Genomic DNA, 18,438 nt, shown 5'->3' on the forward strand with positions numbered 1-18,438 from the left:
GCACTCTCAAAATCTCAAAATGATAACATCAGATATCAAAGTGAGAAAACCAAATTTGTTAAATCCACTCCAACACGGCAACATCAAATTAAGGTCGCAGTGGCGTAGTGGATATGGTGTCCGCCTAGCAGATGGGAGGTCACAGGTTCAATTCCCACTGTGGGGGAGTTCTTTAGATCTCCTCAAAAGACACAAAGTACTGATGCTACCCAGGAAATGGACTTCAATAAGCCTTATGTTTTCGATGCAATCGAGCTATTAATAAATAGGTTCAAACTGAAATTAAACTAAAAAGGCCACATGGCTTGCCTACCTTCTGCACGAGGTCAGCCATGAGGTGGCGTATGTCCACCAGGCCCTCCTTCCATCTCTTGTCTTGTCTCAGTAGGTCCACGCTCATCAATGTCTGAACCTGTAATGGAAACATTGGCTTGTAAACTACTTAATACTGGAGCCTCGTTCTGGTAATACTGTGCAGTCCACACCGACTGATTGGGGACAACACTTTCCGCCTTTATTTCATTTTTGCTAAGAAGAGACTTCCTTTAAAAAAAAAATACCATAAAAGCGTAAAATGATGTGCCTTATTAGCCTGTGCAGACTGCACAGGCTTATCTGGGACAAGACTTAACGCACATGCATTAAGCCCAGCTTTCCGAACCCGCCTAAATTGCATTTTTTTTATAGTATTTCTGAAAAAAAAAATGTTTTAAAAAATCAGAGATTTCTATCAAAACGACAGAGACTTGCGCCAGTACACGCACCTTATCTGAGACGGTGTAGTGACACTTCCTCAGTTTCCTGTTCTCGGAGGTGAGCCTCTCGGCGGCCGCCTGCAGTTTCTTGATGTAGATCTCGAGCTCCTCAGGGTTGTCCCAGGTCACTTGAACCTCCTCACCCTTTGACTTAGCCCCTAGAAAAGAGAAAATGTGCGTACAAAGTCGTCCCAGGCTAATAAGGAACACTTTCACTTGACACTTTCCGCCTAGATTGGATTCTTGTTAAAAAGATACCTCCTGGACTTGGTCCCTAGAAACACCAACCACCGCCGGTATCCACAAAGATTCTTATGGAAGTCTTAAAGGGACTTGTTCACAGATATTTGTTTACAAAAAACACAGATATTTGTTTACATAAAAATCATTTAATATGTTAATTTACACATCTTTAATGTTTTGCATAGTCTTAACTTTTTACAATATCATGAAAAAGATTTTTGAATTTAAAAAATATTGCCTTCCAGGGGAATCAAACCCGGGACCCCATGAAGCAAATATGTTACCACTGCGCCTCTTGCAAATAAAAAAGCTATGTTTGTAATACATATATTTTCTGAATAATCAGGGGATATTGCTTGAAACGCTTTATTATTTTAACTATTTTGATTATGATAATCCATTAATAAACCAATAATTTTAACGTTTTTCTTAGTCAAGAGTATTGCTTGTTTTAACAAAATGTACACATTTAGTTTTGAATCTAAATTGTTGAACTAAATTGTTGAATGCATCATGAAAACGGGTCGATATGAGCCTTGTTCTGGGAAAACAGGGCTTAATGCATGTGGGTAAAGTGTCATCCCAGATGGCAGTCAGCACGGGCTAATCAGGGACGATACTTTCTGCTTTTATGGCTTTTTTTATAAAGGAAGTCTCTTCTAAACAGAAATCCAGTTTAGGCTGAAAGTGTCATGATCTTGATTAGCCTGCCTGGACTGCCAATTGGGATTTCGCTTGTTGCACATGCATTAAGCCCTGTTTGCCCAGAATGCTGCTTATTAACCCACCAGTTTTGGGGTTCTTAGCGAGTCTCTCGAAAGCTTTGGCGGACTCCAACATCATGGTCTTCTGGCTGTCAATCATCTGCTGGTCTATCGTGTTGTAGAAATGGGCCACCTGAAACAGCACTTCGCTTTTGTGTTAACAAGTCCCCGTTGCATAATGGGGTGTCTGCTTAGTGACCGGGAGGTCATGGGTTCGATCCCTACTGCCAGAGCGTTCTTAAGATCTCCTCCAAAGACACCAAGTACTGGTTCTAGGCCCGGCAGAGCTTCAGATAAGGGTCGTATTTTCGTAATTACGAATTATTTTCAAGTCCGTTACGTATTTATTTTAAAATCTTGTCGTACCATTAAGAATTACAAAATCAAGTAACGATTATTATTTTTACATCGGTTCGTATTGATTTTTATTGAGTTCTTTTCGCGTATTAAAGATCTTTGCGGTGCTTATATAGAACGGTTATCTGGTTTGTTTAACAATGCGCATTTTTTTCCAATAAAAGCGGCGTATACAGTCTATCCGTCAAAAAACAATGGCGGCGCCCAGAGAGAGCGTCCTAAAAAACTGCGAAGCGTTCAAAAACACGCTTTTAACATATTGTACGCAAAGTGAGCCGAAGTAAAATGTTTAGAAAGACATTATAGAAAAGTTCTTATACGATGTTGTATGTTCAGTTGCCGACACAGTCGGAAAAGCTTAACAAAAACACGACACGACGGGTCCAAACTTATACACAAAATAAAACATTGAACGAGTGGAAGGGACAAGTCCCGTGGCTAATAGTTGAAAAGATTAAAGGGGAGATCCGTTTTAAATGTGAAATATGTAAAAATTCATCTAAGGAATGCAATCTAAACACAGTTTGGGCATATGAAGGTAATGGAAAAATAAAATTGTATTATACTGAAAAGACACTGTTTAACTCGTATAAATAAAGTTGCTAGTATGTTTATTTTGATTTTTTTTGCATGAAAATAATCATTATTATTTATTTTTAGGTCATTTAGAAAAAAATAATAAAAAATATTTTCCAAAACTTAGTAGTAACGTTAAGAATAAAATTTCAGAGTTAAGAATTCTTTTTGAAAATCTGGTAGTAATTTAAGAATTTCACAAAACCTTATCTGGAGCTCTGCCCGGGAATGGACTTGAGAGCGTTTCAAATAAGCCTGAGGATTTCAATGCAATAGAGCTAAAATAAATAGGTTAAAACTAATGTCATAAAGTACAGTCAAGGCTTCATAATTAAATCTGAGCCCAGTATCAAGATCGTTCTCAATCTTTTTGATCAACTCAGAAAAATGCCAACTTAATATCTACTCAGCTGAGTATAGAGAATGTCTGTCAACCAATAAACAATCCCAAATCTCAGCTATAGGAATATGAACATATTGCTCCACAAATTCTCGGTAGAGTCACACTGAAAACTCCAAAAAGATTATACAAACACCAAATTGAGCTTGATGGTAAAAACTCCCTTTAAATACACAATTCCATAACCGTGAAAAGTGTAGTGCCTGATGAGCCTTTGCAAATTACACAGGCTTATCTGGGACTGCACAATCATTAAGCCTAGCTTCCCCAGAAAGAGGCTCATATAATGTTCAAGTACCTGTTTCAGGATGCAACCATGCCGGTAGAACTTCTGGGCCGTGGCAGCCACGTGCTGGATCTTAGCTGGCACAGCAAATCCAAGCCCCGTCAGCTGTCGCACCTCCCGCATCAGCGTGACCAGCCTGTCCCCGTAGTTCACAACCAGCTCTCCTGTCTTGAGATCCAGATCCATGAGGCGACCATTTGTCTCCAGGCTAGCCGGAATCAAGAATAAATGGCAGTAGTTGTATATAAACAGCTTAAAAATGAAGAATGTTATGAATCTGATAACTGATGTTGTTGTTGAAATAAGTTTCCACTTAGTTTTCTCTTAAATTGTGAAATCTTTTTTTTTTATTCATGTGATAATATGGTTCACCTCCTTAAAGCTTTTTTAATAATATAATTAATTATTTATAGTAAATTTACTAACAAAACAAATAACAAAATATTTGTATTTATGCATACATTTCGTTCAGACTAGTGGCCTAAGTGGTCTCTAGTAGTGAAGCCAGGTGCTTGTGAATGGTGGGGTAAAAAAGAAGGATTTAAGTAGGCCTTTTGAACATGATCTGTTCCTCACCTCAGAGGTTTCTTGTGGTCATCAATAAGTGCCTGGACCTCGCGGCACCACTCATCAAACGTCTCCTGGCGCCAGTTCACCATCTCATCTCGCAGTTCCGTGGCCTCCTTACGGAACTTCTGGAAACCACTCAGGTCACTCAGCAGGCTCTCTGACGTTTTCAGATTCTCCTCAACCTAGCAACAATGTGCATAAAGTGTTGTCCCAGATTAGCTTGTGCAGTCTGAAGATGCTTATTATGGAAACAATTTCCAAATTTATGGTAGTTTTTGTTTAAGAAAGTCTCTTCTGAAGTAAAATCTAATTAAGGCGGCAAGTGTTGTTCCTGATTAGCCTGTGCAGACTTCACAGGCTCATCTGCGACAACACATACCGCACATGCATGAAGCCAAGTTTTCACAGAACACAGCTCGAATGTAAAATAAAAGTGACTTTAACGAGTTTTATGAATTTTAAGAAAGTTCCTTTAGTTCCATCTAAGTTGCTTTTTGAATGTAGGCCAAGGCTTCTATTCCAAAACAACTTAAAGGAAGTTGTTCAATAAACATATGGGCCGTGATCTAGGAAAAAGGGGTTTAATGCATGTGCGTAGTGTTGTCCCAGATTAGCCTGTGCGATCCACACAGTCTAAATAGGGACGACAATTTCCGCATAAACTTGATTTTTTCTAAGAAAAGACTTTCTGTAAACGAAAAATATCATAAAAGCAGAAAGTGTCTGTGCGGACTGCACAGGCTTATATTGAATGACACTGCACATACGTGCATTAAACCCTATACTTTCAGAGCACAGCTCATATATATATTTATTTTAAATGCACAGCAACAGTTCAATAAAGATTCTTTACTAATTGCACAACTTCTGTTTTAACCTTTTCCCACTCAGAAGCAAAGTGAAAATTGCTTTTGCAACCAGCGTAAAACCAGAGCAGCCTGAGAGTAACTCGCTATCTGTTCAGGTTTTTATGCTGTTTGCTGCTCATCAGTATGTTTAGGTTGGAAATGAAGCCTTTAAAACTCGATTCTAGTGAAGAAGATTTTATATTTAATTATATTTTCAAGAGACTACAAACGTGTCAAAGTGCGTTTATAAGGGGTAAAGGGTTAATGTTACCTTAGCTTCCAGCTGCCTCACAAAGACTATGAGGTTGACAAACTCAGGCAGGTTCTTGCCCTTGGGCAGCTTGCCGTTGCCAGCATCGTTGAACTGCTGTTGAAGTCCCTTATGACTCACCGTCAGCTGGCCAAGCAACTGCTCCCTGCACACAAATATGTGTTGCGTTCTGAGAAAACTGGGCATAATGCCTGTGCGTTAAGTTTCGTCCCAGATAAGCCTGTGCAGTCTGCACAGGCTAATCAGGGACGACACTTTACGCCTAAACTAGATTTTCCGTAAGAAGGGACTTCCTTTAAAAGAAAAAAACATTACAAGCGGAAAGTGTCGTCCCTGGTTAGCCTGTGCGGACTGCACAGGCTAATCTAGGACAACACTTCACGCACATGCATTATTCCCAGTTTTCTCGGAACGTTACTCATATGGTGTTATTGGTACATGTATCTTTGATACTTGTGACTTCCTATATCTCGCCATTTGTATGCGAACCACCGAAAATTAATTTATTCACATATTGAAGACATTAGGTTAGTTTTAAACACAGATGAGTTTATTTATTTATCAGTAAGGTTTAGGAAACCTTTTGTACTGAGCGAACAAACTGTATTAAACATTTACCATGTTCTAATTAACCCAATATATTGTCCATGTTTGTGTCTTCATTATAAAACAAGAGAGCCTGAAAGGCCCAAAGTCACTCACCTGAGATAACAAGATATTATTGGGATAAATCTTCTGACCAAGTTTCACGAAGATCGGAAAATAAATGTGGCCTCTAGAGTGTTAACAAGGTTTTACTATAGCCATATAAGGAAAAATGCCCCGCCCCCTGGCAGCCATGTTTTTCAACCAACCAGCATCATCTTTGAACTCATCCAAAATATTATTCGGGAAGAATCTTCTGACCAAGTTTCATGAAGATCGGACAGTAAATATGGCCTCTAGAGTGTTAACAATATTTTACTATAGCCATATCAGGAAAAATGCCCCGCCCCTGGTGGCCATGTTTTTAAAGCAACCAAAACCATTTTCGAACTCATCCAAGATATCCTTGGGACAAATCTTCTGACCAAGTTTCATGATGATCAGAAAAAAATGTGCCCTCTAGAGTGTTAACAAGGTTTTACTATAGCCATATAAGGAAAATAGCCCCGCCTCCGTGGTGGCCATGTTTTTCAACCAACCGGCATCATTTTTAAACTCTTCCAAGATATTATTGGGATGAATCTTCTGACAGAGTTTCATGAAGATTGGACTATAAATGTGGCCTCTAGAGTGTTAACAAGATTTTACTATAGCCTTATATAGCCATCCAAGGAAAAATGCCCCGCCCCTTGGTGGCAGTGTTTTTCAAGCAAATGTTACCATTTTCCAACTCATCCAAGATATCATTAAGACAAATCTTCTGACCAAATTTAATCAAGATTAGACAATAAATGTGGCCTCTAGAGTGTTAACAAGGTTTTACTATAGCCATGTAAGGAAAAATACCCCGCCCCCTGGCGGCCATGTTTTTCAACCAACCGGCATCATTTTCGAACTTGTCCTAGATATTATTGGGTTGAATCGTCTGACCAAGTTTCATGAAGATTGGACAAAAAATGTGGCCTCTAGAGTGTTAACAAGATTTTACTATAGTCATATATAGTCATATAAGGAAAAATGCCCCGCCCCTTGGCAGCCATGTTTTTCAAGCAAAGGTTACCATTTCTGAACTCATCCAAGATATCAGTGGGACCAAACTTCTGAGCAAGTTTCATGAAGATAAATGTGGCCTCTAAAGTGTTAACAAGGTTCTACTATAGCCATGTAAGGAAAAATGCCTCGCCCCCTGGCGGCCATGTTTTTCAACCAACCGACATCATTTTCGAACTAGTCCAAGATATTATTTGGATGAATCTTCTGACCAAGTTTTATGAGGATCGGACAATAAATGTGGCCTCTAGAGTGTTAACAAGATTTTGCTATAGCCATATAAGGAAAAATGCCCCGCCCCTTGGCAGCCATGTTTTTCAAGCAAACGTCACCATTTTCGAACTCATTCAAGATATCATTGAAACCAATCTTCTGACCAAATTTCATGAAGATTGGACAATAAATGTGGCCTCTAGAGAGTGAACAAGGCAAATGTTGATGTCGCATGACGAACGACGGACGACGGACAAAAGGCTATCACAAAAGCTCACCATAAGCACGTTGTGCTCAGGTGAGCTAAAAAGGCAGAAAAACAATAATTTTGCTGTACCTTTCTGCCACCATTTCCTTGCTGATTCCAGGTCGTTTGATCAGGGACTTGTATCTCTGGAACTCTCTTAAAAGCTGTAAGCAAAAGCAGTTATATTACATGTACAATATATGTTATATTTTTTCTGTAATAGTTGTACATCAAAGTACACCTAACATCAATAACCAGCAAATTTTTGAATTTCATTTCGACACCAAACCAAAACTTATACAAAAGTATGTGTTATTCCATGCTTACATTAATGCATGTTTTTACTTCAGTATTTTAAATGTGATTTTATTTAATTTAGTACCAATGTTAATCACTTAAAATAAACTTTAGTGATCTAACTAAAATCTATATAGCTTGTTTAGTATTTGTTTACTATAAATACTATAAATACTAGTTTAAAATTTAACCTTTAATTTAGTAATATAAGCTAACATAAAAAAGCACGCAAACATATTGATTAAATTGTTTATATTCTAAATTTTTTATAATAATAAAAAAATGTGCTTTAAATACAGCAATTTGATATATTTTGCTGTCAGATAATTAACACAATTGTGCTAGGGTTACGAACTTAGGATCCATTAGGGGGACAAATAATAATTTCATTTTATCCTGAATAATATCTTCCAGTCAATTTTTTGTATGGCAAATAATAAAAAACTTGCAAAACTGATATTTTACTTGCATATTGCAAGTTTCACGAGCTAAAATTGCATGCTTTAACCCTTTCCCACTCAGAGGCAAAGTGAAAATGGCTATGTGCGAGTAACTTGCAGTCTGTTCAGGTTTTATGCTGTTTGCTGCTCATCAGTATCTAAGGGTTTGAAATGAAGCCTTTAAAACTTGAATCGAGTAAGAAAGGTCTTTAATTAAATTTAACTTTCTTAGGGACTACAAACATGTCAAAATACTTATCTAAGGGGTAAAGGATTAAGAGTTAAATTTGAGTCGAGTCTCAAGTCACTCCATCTACCCACCTGGAGTGGATTTCCATCCATCTGCCGGAACTGGGACCGCAGCTTGCTCACTGTCTTCTGCTCAGCAGGGGCCATAACTCTCTCATACTGGGACACTGCTGCCTGCCATAGGGGCTGCGTATAGGGGTTGTACTGCAGGGGATTGAGGCCCATGAACGGGTTGAACGCCTCGTCCACACGCAACTCCTTCTGTTCCTGTGACGTCATCAGACGCAACTGTTGGTCGTGGACGATACGGAGATCCAGGATCTGAAGGAAAATGACAATAGAAGTGAATACTTTCCTCTTATATATCGTTTACTAATCAACAACTCTTTTTTTGTGTTCATTAATTATACATATTTTAACTATAAATGGAAATAAGTCAGACATTTCTATTAAATACAAAAAGAAAAACAAGCAATGTGTTTGTGAAACACTATGTCCCCATATATTTGACCTTTGCCCTTAAAGGATGACCTTGACCTTTCACCACTCAAAATGTGCAGCTCCATGAGATACACATGCATGCCAAATATGAAGTTGCTAGCCTATCTTCAATATTGCAAAAGTTATGGCAAGTGTTAAAGTTTGACACAAACAAACAAACAAACAAACACACTAACAAAGCAACAAACCAACAGACAGGGCAAAAACAATATGTCATAATAAGAGCTTTTATGAATATTTCATAGTGAAAAATTGTATATTCATTAATGTTTTAAAAGTGTAAAAATGAGCCTGGTCCTGATAAAACTGGGCTTAATGCATGTGCATAAAGTGTTGTTCCAAACTAATCAAGGACAACACCTTCTGCCCAAACTGAATTTTTGCTAATTAGAGACTTAAAAAACTCACACAACATAAATTTGTAATCCCTGATAAGCCAGTGCAGACTTCACAGGCTAATATGGGACAGTACCTTAAGAACATGCATAAAGCCCTTGTTTTTCAGAACAAGGGTCAAATATTCCATTTGTATTAAAGTCCCCCATTCTGAAGTGACAAAATGTGTCGCTTTCTTAGAAAACTGGGCATAATGCCCATGCGTAAAGTGTCGTCCCAGATTAGCCTGTGCAGTCCGCACAGGCTAATCAGGGATGACACTTTCCGCCTAAAGATTTTTGGTAAGAAGGGACTTCCTTTAAACGAAAAATACCATAAAAGCGGAAAGTGTCGGCCCTGATTAGCCTGTGCAGACTGCACAGGCTAATCTGGGACGATACTTTACGCACATGCATTTTGCCCAATTTTCACAGAACAAGAAACAAAATACACAGCAGACGCCTACCTCCTCCAGTCTGACCGCCAGTTTCTTGAGACCCTCAGGGGAGACCTTGTCGCCCTTCCAGGGGTGCAGCGTGTCTCTCTTCCAGAACTGGCCGGTCAGAGATTCACATGCCGTGATCCACCGCTCACAGATTGACACGCCTAACAGTGGAGAAATAATGGCCTTAAAGCATGTGTAGTTTTGTCCAAGATTAGCCTTTGCAGCCTGAATAGTCTGCTAATCAGGGACAACACTTAGCACCTAGACGGATTTTTTTTCAAAAAGACTTTTTAAACGAATAATTCCCAAAAAGCAAACAGTGTCGTTCCTGATTAGCCTGTGCAGACTGTACAGGCTTATCTGGAATGACACTTTATGCACAAGCATTAAGTTCCAGTTTTCCAGGAGCAAGGTTTATATGATGTATCCCCTCACATCTTTGGAAATGTCATGGTACCTTGGTCAGTGATTTTTTTCACTTTATATTAATAGCCTGTGCCGTTTTGATCGGGAAAAAAGCGCGATAGACCATGAAATTGGAAAAAAACAAAAACAATAACAGTACACTAATTGTTAATAAGTGCATGTTTAACTGCCTTCTAAAATTCATATTATAAAGTGTTAAGGAATTCAATTGCTGTAAAATAAACTCAATAAACCAATGATGGAGTTTATTGGAAAAGTTTGGCATATTTTTGGGGAAATTTTGGTCAGATTTTTTTGGAAAAAAAATTTTACTTTTTGCCATTGGGAAACAGCCTTTTTTACTTTTTGCAATTGGGAAAAAGCATGTAAAAGGCTGTAATTTTTGGGTAAACAAATCACTGATGGTAATCTGAATAAAACTACAAAGCATGATTGTCAAAAACATTAATGTGAAACAAAGAAATAACTAAACAAATGTGTTGAAGTGTTTTTAACAAGCTCTTAGTGCAAAAACAAACACATAATTTCTGTATTTTTACTTCATTATGACCCCGTTATACAATGTCATGTCATGGTATGTTATTTTGAAATATTTTTTGTTATTTTGCAAGTTTTATTTGTAATAAGTGATAAGTTATCTTTGTGTTCATTTATGGTAACACTGGATTGTGTTGTGTCTTTTTAAGCCAAATTTCTTGATATGAATCGCATCATGCAAAAATGTGTCTAATGCAATATGCGGTCAGCATATGCATAGGTGCATTATAGCTTGAAGCTTCACTACCCTCTAATGTACAACTTTATACTGGACAGGATATCTCCTATCCAAACTGGACACATTCTACGCTAGCTACAAATGACACAAGAGCCATTTCGCAACATTCAGGTATAAGACGTTTCTTGCTCCATAATATCTTCACAGCTCAAGGCAACTTTGCTAAGAAAGGACACGGGAGGGGAAACAATTATGACTTTAGACCATATCAAACTTTGTAAAACTCAAACAGCTTTATTGATGGTTAAAGTTTTTCAAATAGTAAAGCCAGGAAATGGTCAGTTTTCCAACCTGCTCTCAGGGCATCCTTGATGGGGCCTAGCTGTCCCGTCCACAAGTTCTCCTCTGCAAGTTTACGCTGCACAAACCGACCCAGTGACCCAGCTGTGAAATAACATACAAGAGACCGAGTGAACAACTTTGACATTCATGACAAGCTTGCAAGAGCATTATCTTGCGTAAAAATTAATTAAATACTTGCTGCAACTTGAGCATTACGAACATCTATGTAAAACATTGCAACAATCATCATAGCAATTATTTTACATTTTGCTAAACATTGTGGCAGAAGAGAGTATGCATGCGAATTCAAGCTTTACATAAGCCCTAAAAATCAAAATGCACATCATAATGATATGTTCCATTCATATTACTTTTACATCATATCTATGAGAACTTCTTCAAATTTTCTTTATAAAACTTAAAAGAGTGTGTGTATTTATTAGTTTATGAAGTCCTCTCCAAGCCAGAGGCTACATGTCCCAGCACTCCTACCTAATAAATTTACTAGACTCATGAAAGTTGGGACAAATTTTCAATTAAAGAAGCAATTTCCAGCTACCAGTACTTCATTGTTACTGAAAGATTTTTTCAATTTTGATGTGGTCTTGTGTTGTGGGGGAAAGCGGGAGTACCTGGAGAAAACCTAACCAGTCGGGTATGGTGACAACAAACCCAACTCACATGCAGCTGGGAAGAAAAACTGAACCTGGATCGCCTAGGTGAGAAGCGAGTGTACCAACCACTGCGCTAGCCAAACAGCCTGTTAAAACTAAATATTTTTTTCATTAATCCTTTGCATGCTGAGAAATTTGTCGTCTGCTAAAATGTTGTCTGCTGAATTTCTAAAATAAGCATTTTCCTCAAAAAAAAAAATCAAAGAATACTATCAGAATAGCAAACAGTTTGGATCCTGATGAGACGCCACGTTCTGTGGCGTCTCATCTGGATCCAAACCGTTTGCAAAGGCCTTCAAAATTCTGCTTACCAATGCAGTCCAGAAGATGTCTCATCCTGTTCTCAGGGTAAGCATCAAAGTCGGTCTGGCGCCAGACGTCATCCAGCGTATCCTGCGTTATATCCACCATCTCCATGGCGTCCATGAGCGACATCGCATCCAGGCCCCCATAGTCCTTTGATATGGGTTTAAACAGCTCAACAAAGTGTGCAGCTCTTTCCTTAGCCTCGCCTTTACCCACCCTGGCATTGTCGGCCCAGAATTCAAATTCATCCGTAGGGTTTAGGATATCTATGAGATATTGAGAATACTGCTGAAAGGAAACCTGTGGCTATATGTTGTAAATGATGCATGTAATATGTGTCCACTGAAAATAAGTAACTTCATGCTTAACTGGCACCAGTTTTAATCAAAATACATTATTTATAAATTAAAGAAATCAGGACAGTCAACATAGTGTACAAACAAGGGTGGTTATATCTGGATATTTTTTCAATAATAATAATAATAATAATAAATTCTCATAAATATTCATGTGTCTTTTGCACTAATTTGCACAAACTTTTCAAAGCAGAAAATAGATAATTCACCAAATAACTATCAATCATATTAGAATTTGTTTGATATAACATCCAATCATAACACCTTGATAGCACATCTTCAGTTAAACTATACAAAATGGCATGTGTTTGTTTGTGATATCAAACATTTAGCATTTGGTAGTGTTTGTGATTTTTAATGCATAAAAATTACGAGTAACCATTTTAAAATAGCTGAGAAGGAGTAAAAACTTAATGTTCACTTGTACAGGAGACTCATTTGTCATTTGCTAAGCTAGGTCATATGGTAACCTTATATTGTTTCATTTAAGTTCATTAGATGTTCAGGTCTTGTAAGTAAAGTCAAACTTTAAATGAAACCATTATATGAGGACAAAGAAAGAAACAAAATGATGTCATTACAAATAATATCAAAATATTATAAATAAGTTTAATTCTGTTATTGTTATAATGCTGTGGAAAAAAAGGGTTCTAAAAAAAATACATAAGAGCCCTGCCCTTGGGAAACCCAGCTTAATCTGAGTGCATAAAATGAGCCATGCTCTGTGAAAAAGGGGTTTAATGCATTTGCGTAGTGTCGTCCCAGATTAGCCTGTGCAGTCAACACAGGCTAATCAGGGACAAAACTTTCCGCTTTATGATATTTTCTGTTTAAAGAAAGTCTCTTCTTAGAAAAAATCTAGTTAAGGCGGAAAGTGTCGTCCCTGATTAGCCTGTGTGGAATGCACAGGCTAATCTGGGACGACACTTTACACAAATGCATTAAACCCCTTTTTTACACAGCATGGCTCAAATGTCTTCCAAGATTGGCCTGTGCAGTCTGCAAAGGCTAATCCAGGACGAAACTTTCAACTTTTATGGAATTTCTTATATAAAGGAAATCTCCTATTTACAAAAGTATAGGTGGAAAGTGTCGTCACAATAATTAAAACATATACATTAAGCCTGGTATTCCCAGAGATGGGCTAATTTGTTACACTGCTTCTTGCTGACCCAGCATGATGTGATACAGGGAAGCTTATAAGCTCTCATTCTAGTAATTAACTCACCCTGAATCACACAGTACATGATAAGTAGGAGCAGTTGATACCCTACCCTGTGGCCACAGATCAGTCTATAGATTTGAGCCGTTCTCTGTGAAACGGGGGTTTAATGCATGTGCATAAAGTGTCGTCCCAGATTAGCCTGTCCACACAGGCTAATCAGGGACTACACTTTCCGCCTAAACTGGATTTTTGCTAAGAGGATACTTTCTTTGAACAGAAAATGTCATACAAGCGTCGTCCCTGATTAACCTGTGCAGACTGCACAGGATAATCTGGTATGACATTTTATCCTTATACCAGATGAAAATCGATAGTATAACAACGATCGTATAAACATTAGCTTTATACTATCGCTATTTTTAGATCAGATTTGGGTTTTTCCGAAAATTGGAGAATCTGTTTTTGTCAACAACAGAAAAACAAAATCGTCAAAAAATGCGATATTTTACAATTATTAATCGAAAATAGGGAGGAAATAATAGGATGTGAGTTTGGGATAAAGATCAAGTTTATCATGCTCGGCATGAACCATGAGAACGCTCGGCAAGCCTCGCTCTACATCGGTTCTAAGCCTCGCATGATAAACTTGATCTTTATCCCAAACTCACATAATATTCTATATTTATGCACATGCATAAAACCCCATTTTCACAGAGCACAGCTCATTTGTATAGACATCCCAGAAAAGGGCAAACAAACTTACTTCCCAGGTTTTCGTCCCCAGAGTCTTTCCCACGGAAGCTGGGGTCCTGCTTTCTCAGCGCACTACCAAGCCCCGCCTCCAACTCACTTAGAAGGGTCTGCAACTTGGGGTCCACGTTCTTGCTCCACTTTCCATCCTCACAAAGCAGTGGCGAATAAATCTATCATAAAAAAGGTCCATCGAAATGATTGGAAATTATAGAAACGAATTAAAGAAATGATATGTTATATTACAGTAGAGACAGAAAATATTTGGTCATTTATTAATCAAATAACCTTCTATAATCCTAGAAATGTGACCATAAAACATGTCATAATTAATTCATTAAGTAAAGAATTATGAAGTAAATTTCAGTGTGTTTTTGTTCACCATTTTGGGAATGAGGCCTGGTCTCTTTGAATTGGGAAAATTTGCGGCTTTTTGACTAAAATTGGGAAATTAGTGTTGTTGCTGTTTTGCTAAACAATGCTTCCAAGTGTTTTCAGCATTATTTTCACTAAGGTTGAACTTAGTGGCTGGATTGGAGATGAATAAAATGTTGAAATCTAAAAAACAACAACAAAAAAACCTTCATTTGGGAATTTTGAGGTCCCATTTGGGGAAAATATATACTTTTTTCCATTGAGAATGGGGCTGAATACTGGACCCGATTTTTAAACGAAAACCCCCCACTGGTAATCCATAATTGGATGAAGACTTCCAACAGGAAAATGTTAATAAGTATCATTTAGTTAGGAATGAAGAAGTATACTGGCTCATCCAATTTTTGCCAAATAAGAAAATCCTATTGTTTGGGAAAATAACAAGGACTCAGAATTCAATCCAAAAATATTTGAAAACAACTTTGTCACGAAACTTTATTTAAATACATTCAATATAATGTGGTTTGTGAATTGTATGCTAACTTGTGCACATGTTAGCAGTGTTTTTTACCCTTAACAATGTTTTTCTGGATTTTATTTAAAAAAAAAACATCATTCAATTTGTATAAACAGACTTGTTATAAAACAGACAGCAATAAATTTGTCTCAAACTACAACTTAGAGCATGCTCTCATTTTGTTTCATGAAAAAAAAGTCTCAGAATGTTATTTTATTATTATTCACAATGACCACTTCAAGGCAATGATTTAATACTAAAGCTAAAGAAACAAGTAGGAATAGGGGAATGTTAAATTACTTGCGTTAAGCAGGTTAATATCAACCCTGCCTTTACTCAAAAACACCCCCAAATTGACCCAAAAATACCCTGAAATGAGTCAAAAATACCCTTGAATTTACCCCCAAAAATAAATACCCATAACTGACCCAAAAAATACCCCCTAACACTGGTAAATTATGGTACTACAAACACTCTTAGGCAGTAAAGCTGTAAAAAAACAACAAGCCCTATGTCTACAACATAAAATTTGGTTGATTCATTGGTCGCAGTACATTTGATAAATCAATACATCAAGTTCAGTGGGTAAAATTACAAACCTTCTGCATGGCATGGTAAAGAGTGTTGAGAGGGGAATCCAACATGGAGGAGACCACAATGTTGGTGAGCAGATTGTCAGGCGTGATCACGTCAGGTCGGATCTTGAAGAACACAATCACTCTGTCCTTGCTTTCTCCTGGGTCCACCTGCAAGCATTGTAGAATCATAGATCATAGGTTAAATCATAGGTCGCAGTGAAGTAGTGGATATAGTGTCCACCTAGCGCTAGGGAGGTCACCGATTCAATCCCCACTGTGGGAGTGTTCTTTAGATTTCCCCCATAGACACCAAGTACAGTACTGGTTCTTGGCTAAGGAAATGGACTCGATAGCGTTTCAAATAAGCATTAGGCTTTCTATGTAATCAAGCTTAAATAAAAAATGTTTCCATAAGGTGCCAAAACAAACATAAAATGCAACCAAAAATTAATGACTAATTTCCATCAGTTAAAAAAAATCTTGCCTTTTTATCATAATGACCTGCACTGTGCGAAAATTTATGGCAAAATGATGTTATGTATAATAATTTGAAAGGCAGGTGGCAACCAACATTAAACATGATGCAAACAAAGCAATGAAATATGACAATATAAAATAATGTCAATTTATAAGACACAGTCCATTCCTTCAGATCATTTTCAAGTTACAGCATGTTCACGGTGGTATAGTAATCCTTTTAATAATATATTTAAAATAATTACTACCTGGGTTTGTTTGCATATACAAGACAATGGAAATTTGTATCAAAGCAAAATTTAACTTCTTTAACCAACTTAAACAAGACAAATTTTGCTGTAAAACTATGCCAAATCAGTGTAATATAGGCCTTCTGATATAACACCTTCAGTATAAGGTATACATATACTGTTCTTTGTGTGTGTGGGAGATTTACCTTGTTTGAGAAGGCAACCATCTTCACCCTACTTTTCGGGTCCATTTTCCCAGCAAGAACGTTGCTGTTTCCATCATCCAGAAAGCTGTTCAGGGAAGGCGAGTCTGGTAAATTCTTCAGCGCAGGATCATTAACAGGCACAGCAAAATAGTTTGCCTGTGGTGGCAATGAGGAAATCCTTTCTCGAGTCACCAGCCATCTTTTAGATACTTTGCATCTATAAGAAAATAAAAGGAAAATCCATATTTTTTCTTAATAAATTATACTGAATACTCCTAAGATAATTTTGAGAATTTCTTGAACAACCTTATTTACTACCTTTTACTAACCTAATGCCATTTTTAGGCTTAAACTTGAATATAAAATGCTTTGCTAAAATCAATTCAGTGCTTTTCTATGTTCAAAATTTTGCCCATTCCCAATGGAAAAAAAAGTACATTTCGAAGGTTTCCAAATTAGAAAAAAAATTAAGACCTCAACATTTTGTTCATCTCGCATCCAGCTATATAAGTTCAAAGTTAGTAAATATAATACTGAACACCCTTTTTTTCTCAATTTGAAGCATTTTTTTATCAAAACAACAACAAAACTAATTTCCCGCTGCAAGTCAAACCCCTTGTATTTTCCCAATCCAAAGCCTAGGGACCAGGCCCCATTCCCAAAATGGTGAAAAAACCACTGCAATTTATGTGATCCTAAGAAATCAAGTAATGATGCTAAAACATATTACACGATACAAGCCCCTTAGATGTTGACCTTTGACAATATGAGCTCAATTTTAATAGCCATCTTACTAACTTTCCACCCATGTCAACACTACACAATGATTGTAGGTAAAACCCCTTGTGGCCTTAATCATTGACCTAATTTTCAATATGCATCATTTTGTTCCAAGTAACCTGTGCAGCAATTCAGGTGACAGGAGGTCAAATATTTCTCTACATGTCATGAAGAAACAAATTTCTATATTACAAGTTAATGTGACCTTGACCTTCAACCAGGTGACCTTAACATTAAAATGAGTCCTTTTTTTATCCCATAGTGTCTTCCCTTTATTAGAAGTAACCACTATTTAATCTGTTAAAGGGGCCTTTTCACAGATTTTGGCATTTTTTAACTTATTCATTAAATGCTTTATATCGATAAATGTAAACATTGGATCGTAAAAGCTCCAGTAAAAAATCAAGAATAAAATTAAAAAAAGGAAAAGAACATTGCCCTGACCAGGTTTCGAACCAGTGACCCCTGGAGTCCTGCCAAAGTCCTGAAGTAAAAACGCTTTAGCCTACTGAGCTATTCCGCCGAGTACATGTACATGAAGTATTTTATACCTTATATAAGCAATCTTCCTAGTCTCACAAAATGTAACGACAAAAACAGAACTCTCCAAATTATTCAATCGTTTCGCGTTGCAACGCTTTATAATTTTTATGTTTTAAAATCGTCAAAAGATGCATATAATGGCTATATTAGACAATGGTAAATGTTCAGTATTACTGTTTCCTCACAAATATCATAACTAAAACGAAAATTTGCGAATCTGAAACAACTTTTTTCAATTTTGTCAATTTACCAAAGCGTGAAAAGATCCCTTTAATGCTGTGCACAACTTGTAGGATGATTTTTTTTTAATTTGTGAAGCTTCCTTAAAGTGTTTTATTTATTTTTTAGCACTTGTGAGGTGTATTTGTAGGGGAAGGACAGAAATCTGAAATATGGTAAAATCATTTCATTATATTCTTCCCTTGGCTGAAATAGTAAAAACTATGCAGCTCTAAAGCTCAATCAA

At 37.1% G+C, this 18,438-nt stretch overlaps 1 protein-coding gene across 1 annotated transcript in view; it reads right to left on the minus strand.

Annotated features, from left to right (window-relative positions):
* The window catches only part of LOC127877136 (cytoplasmic dynein 2 heavy chain 1-like), a 127,184-nt gene extending 110,322 nt beyond the window's left edge, over positions 1-16,862 (minus strand). The window contains 15 exon segments of the mRNA XM_052422781.1: positions 314-412; positions 765-913; positions 1,787-1,895; positions 3,394-3,589; positions 3,958-4,133; positions 5,071-5,215; positions 7,316-7,389; positions 8,284-8,532; positions 9,554-9,693; positions 11,025-11,117; positions 12,001-12,261; positions 14,280-14,439; positions 15,758-15,904; positions 16,650-16,805; positions 16,807-16,862. Coding sequence (XP_052278741.1) covers positions 314-412; positions 765-913; positions 1,787-1,895; positions 3,394-3,589; positions 3,958-4,133; positions 5,071-5,215; positions 7,316-7,389; positions 8,284-8,532; positions 9,554-9,693; positions 11,025-11,117; positions 12,001-12,261; positions 14,280-14,439; positions 15,758-15,904; positions 16,650-16,805; positions 16,807-16,848 — 2,196 coding nt within the window. The 5' untranslated portion in view covers positions 16,849-16,862.
* Positions 16,863-18,438: the final 1,576 nt, after the last annotated feature.

This window comes from Dreissena polymorpha, chromosome 4 (genome assembly GCF_020536995.1).
Source record: "Dreissena polymorpha isolate Duluth1 chromosome 4, UMN_Dpol_1.0, whole genome shotgun sequence".
NCBI classification, from domain to species: Eukaryota; Metazoa; Mollusca; class Bivalvia; order Myida; family Dreissenidae; genus Dreissena; species Dreissena polymorpha.